General features: G+C 51.5%; 1 protein-coding gene across 2 annotated transcripts in view; it reads right to left on the bottom strand.

Annotated features, from left to right (window-relative positions):
- Positions 1-371: 371 nt before the first annotated feature.
- LOC113214564 (serine/threonine-protein phosphatase 6 regulatory ankyrin repeat subunit A) overlaps positions 372-4,878 on the bottom strand; it is a 24,826-nt gene continuing 20,319 nt past the window's right edge. For both annotated transcript variants that reach the window (XM_026433987.2, XM_026433978.2), the window contains exons 20-22: positions 1,666-1,801; positions 1,448-1,585; positions 372-1,356 (exon numbers count right to left, since the gene is read on the bottom strand). In XM_026433987.2, the coding sequence (XP_026289772.1) occupies positions 1,124-1,356; positions 1,448-1,585; positions 1,666-1,801 (507 nt within the window). In that variant the 3' untranslated portion in view covers positions 372-1,123. The remainder of the gene's footprint in view (positions 1,357-1,447; positions 1,586-1,665; positions 1,802-4,878) is intronic.

Raw genomic sequence — 4,878 nt, 5'->3', positions numbered from 1 at the left:
GGGGAGGGGGTGAGGAGAAGAGGGGGAGGACGGCAAGGACGGACAATCAGGGGCGCAATAAAGTGGCGAATGGATGGACGTGCTGGCGGCCTCAGTGCCAAGGAGGGGGAAGGAAAAGAGAGAAGAGAGAGACGGTGATAGACTCGGGCGGGTAAGTGAGTGTGAGTATTTGTGTGCGCGTGTGCGAGGGAGATGGGTGGAGGATCTTCGAGGAAGAGGGAAGAAGAGCGGCCCGCCCCGAGCTGTCTTCGGAAGTGACGCCCCGCCCCGCCCCGCCACGCCCTACCCAGTGCTGCCAACTTAAATAGAGCAGGATGGCCGCGCGCACGCGAAGGATGTGGCCAGGGCCTTGGCAGAACGAGTGGACACGGTCACGCAGCAGAGTAATATAATTCCGGATTACAAGTACAATAGAAATATAGTATATGACATGTGAATCCAAAAACCCATTCATTTGAAAATCAATCCGTATACAATATAATAATAGACATTTTGCTAATATAGGTAATGTAACAAACTAAAGATAGTTCGGCAGACACGATTCATTTTTATGTAAAGAAATATATACAGTTATATTTAGAGAAACGTCACAACAAGACAAATGTAAGAAAAGAGACTCGTATTGTCAAACAAATAGTTACAGGACAACTGCACTACGGTTAAAATGGTCAATATAGAAAAGCGTTATGAAAAAATTTACTCCCCTAAGAAATCACCATCCCCAACACGTTAACAGAAAAATTAATTCACATTATCAGGCTAAAGAGAAACAGGTAAATCACCCAGTCTTCCCAACATCTTTTCTATTTGATGCGCCCGGTAGCATTGGCACAAAACGAGTACAAACTCATCTCAGTGAGGTGAGGGGTGGTCGTCCCCGCCCCCTGCAAATCCTCTCAACGCCTCCGAGACTGATCCGTCTCCAGCACAACTTTTGGTCCCCCGAACAATCCTTGCCCTACAGAGGCCACCGGCCTACAGCCTACGGCCTCTGTAATCAGACCTTTCTCATACTCGGCGACGGCACGCGTCCCGCGCTTTGCCGGTATGAGACAGGTCTGCATCAGCAAGGCCTTGGCACCCACGAGGTAGTCCTCCCCGCGCTCTGCCAGGCTCAGGCAGCCTAGCTCGGCGACCCAGCCGCGTTGGCCCCGGGGGTCGCGGGCGTGGCCGCGGTGGCGCTGTCGCCGGGCTCCCCGGAGCGCACGCCGTGGTCGTCCAGCTCGCCCATGAGGGCGCGGTACTTCCGGGCGATCGCCTCCCAGTCCGTGATGGACTCGATGCGCGCCAGGCTGTGGCTGAAGGACAGCTGCGACCCGAGCGGCGACAGCCGCACGACGGACAGCGTCATCGAGTCTGCGGGCAGGTGGAGTTGGACGTGGTCAGCCGGCCCTGCTGGCCCTACACACTGGCCACCAGCAGCAGCTACAGCAGCAGCAGCACTTACCCGACTGGCCCTTGGGTGCGACCTGCCCCTTCTTGACCTTCGACAGCCACTTGGCGCCCATCTTGGTCCGCGCGCTGACCCTGGTCCTCGACTGCATGCCCATCAGCTGGACCAGACTCGGCCGCTTCTTCTGCATCACTGTGAAGGACAGAACAGCAAGTTAGGACGGCACCGCCGGGTCAGCTGGGGCCGCGGGCCGCGTGCTCCGCCGTACTCACTCTTGGCCTTGCACGCGCGGATGAGGTAGACGAGCCACGAGGTGACGAGGTTCAACGGCGAGGGTGTCGTCTGAGTGCGGTGCATGTTGCGGATGAGCTTGGCCAGCCCGTACTTCCACTCGATGTCGGATTGGGCCTGAGGAGGAAGCGAGCGCGGAGTTAGCAAAGCTCAGGATGAATGGCATGAGGCACAGCGCGGCGCGACAACACGCACAGAGCGCCTGTCTCCCCCTCTCTCGCACTCACGGGTGGTGGCGCACTCTCACTCAGGGCTGCGTGTGAGGTGGCCACCAAGTGCATTGAGAATGTGTTACTCCCCAGGGAGGGCCACACCTCAGCCGACCAGGCCCTGGAAGGTGCCGGCCTGGGGCCATCCGTCGTAAGAGGAGTCAATGTTATCTAAATTTCTGACCACTAAGACTAGATCAACTATTTTTCTAGAACAACGTATTATTATGCTCTCTTAGTGTGTCATGCAATCCTCGAATGAGGGTCAAAAAGCGATGAGAACTAGGGGAAAACTAGCTCCTCGAAAAACATAGGTCTAGACTAATGGATGACTGAGTTTATGGGTTCGTGGAGAGACTTTGATGACCGGATGCGAGCAGAAAGGGTTCATCCAGTGAGATAAAAGCGACGGGCCGTGCAGGCCGCGACGGGCCGTGCGTGGAGCCCTGTGTGTGGCCGAGCACTCAGAAAGACGCAGGCGGGAAAAACTAAGACAAATGTGGGTCAAACATCAAAATTGAAAAGTATAAAAATTTTAGCAAGGACGAAAAATATGTTAAACACCATGTTTTTAGCACGTGCGTCTCTCGTAGTGCCGGCCGTCAAAAGTTGGCGCATTGAGATATAGGTGCCTGAGGTGACATGCCCATCCTGGGTTTTGGCGTTTGTCAGTGTAAAGGAACGAGAAAACGTACTTTTCTGGGAAAAGGCTGGAAATCGCACAATATCACAAGTACGGTTAGGTGAAAAGAGAGACGGCCTCTAACGGAAAAGAGGCCGAGTGTTCTTTCTTACATGCAGTTGTTTCCTTATTAAAAGTTGAACACTTCTTTTAATTATAAAAAGGTGTTAAGACTTTCATTAAACGGTAAAAAAAAGGCTGGTGAATTATCACCTGATTTCCGCTAGGATCATGTAAACACTGACCCCGATTGCCCTTCCCGGAGTGGTGGTGTCAGAGATTCGATCCTTGGGTCTCCTTCATAAAATTATCATTCGCTCTAAAAAGATGAAATCATTTTGGAAAAGGTTTTACATCATGTAAAATTTATTAACAAGTTTTAAGGCAGGCGTGATTGGTGCTATCCCTCTACGACCTTCAAAAACAAAATTCATAAAGGATTCGTGGGATGCTCATTTTGCTGTCTGCCAAGAGCATAAAATTTCAGAAAATAACTTTTGTGGTTTTTTGAATTTTGCGTGTTAGGGGAGTGTGGTTGGCATTTCCTATATACAAGCACTAGAGAGCATAATAAATTATTAAGGCTAAAATTAAGGCTCCCGTGGTAAAACGGGGGTTTGATTTAGACGGACTAATCCTCTGCTAAATTTATTTTCTTAGTGTTATTATTTAAAATCCTACCTTGGTACATGTGGTCACTGCACTTTCTTTTTTTACAATTTACATGAACTCCTAGGTGATATGGGCATTCCCTTTCTAAGCAGAAAACCTCGATTATTGTGATTTTGCACTAACTACGACTCTGAGGGACAAGTGCTGATATCCAGCGCCGTAACGGAAACCGCTAATACCGCCAGAATGAATCGCCGCTTTCATGGATGTCATCCAAATCAGAAAACAATGCTGAGAGCTCGGTTTTCTCATTCGGGCAACATTTTATGCTCAAATTGCCTTGCTAGATTTTTTTTTTTACAAAACTTTCTCCAACGGTGGAATGCATTTTATAGTGACGAGCAGGTGTAATACTCGCGGCTGTAGGAGATGGTTTGATCACTGGGGCGTGGGAACACGTGGTGGTTTAGGGAACCATAGAAGGAAGACCCAGAGATCCCTCCCGGCACGGAACCACGGCCAGAGCTTGGCACCTGTGTGTATGTGTGTATAATGTGTCTGTGGGTGGGTACAGTGATTGTCAAACATATCGAATACGTGAAACACTGATCTAAATTACTCCAAACTACTTCTTTGACACACTGGCCTCCAGCAACAGACTACGTCAACAAATGAATCTACAGCACAAACATTCAATGACAGGACCGAGATTCGAACTGAGATACCCGTCAGAAAGGTCAAATGAATTTCCACAAGGGCACAGGCAACTTGGGCCGTTTTCTTGAGGCATTACCTTACTTTGAGCAAATAACTACTTCATCTGCAATTATGTACTTGGCGTTTAATGCGCTGATTAATCGTTGCCCACCCATTCGACTTTTTCTACATCATTTTAAAACTGCACGGACCTGCCCAAGAGTACAAAGTAACAATCTACACAGACAACAACATCAACTTCTACTCACAACCCTGAACGTGCTCTACTGGGGGTGTGTGCTGCTGCTTTTTGTCGCCCGGAGGCACCGGGTTGGGTTCCTCACAGCCCCTCTGTGTCGACCGGCCCTTCCGGTTCGCACCCCCGGCGGCCCCCGCGCCGCGACGGTTCGTCACTCGTTAGTCACTCGCCGCGCGGGACCGAATGTTCGTCACAGGCCGAGAGGCCGAGAGGGCACGAACGAGAAAAGCTTGTAACTAGGGCCAGCGTGAGGCCAGGGTGAAGGCACATCGCAAGGCGTTGGGCCCTTCGCCGCCCGGCCGCCCGGCCGCCCGGCCCAAGGCTCAATGGCACAGGCGGGTGGTCCGGTCCGACGGCGGCGGCTGGTCCGAATGCGGCGCGAGGTGTTCACCGAAACCCGAACGGAAACGGGTTACGCAGAGTCAAACAGCGACGTCCCTACTTGTGGCCACAAAATTGTGGCCACAAACCCGGCGGCCAGAGTCAGCTTAATCCGACCCGACTATAGAACACACCTTTTCGGGTAATATGAAATCCAAAGCCTTCAGGGTGTAACCAGAAGGTAATAACATGCTCTGCACATAGTCCGTAACGAGCCGAAAGGCCCCGGATGCGTAAAAACAAACGCAATGGGGCCCAGGGGGCCCCAAACAGCTTTTGAAAGAATTGCCTACCCTCCAGGCGCTCTCATCCACAACTTGGCCCTCAGCCACAACTCGTCCCGAGGGTTACTGGG

Source organism: Frankliniella occidentalis, unplaced genomic scaffold (assembly GCF_000697945.3).
Source record: "Frankliniella occidentalis isolate FOCC.00 unplaced genomic scaffold, Focc_3.1 Scaffold19, whole genome shotgun sequence".
Lineage (NCBI taxonomy): Eukaryota > Metazoa > Arthropoda > Insecta > Thysanoptera > Thripidae > Frankliniella > Frankliniella occidentalis.
Note: the sequence above shows the minus strand (reverse complement) of the source record. Positions and strands in the feature narration are given on the sequence as shown.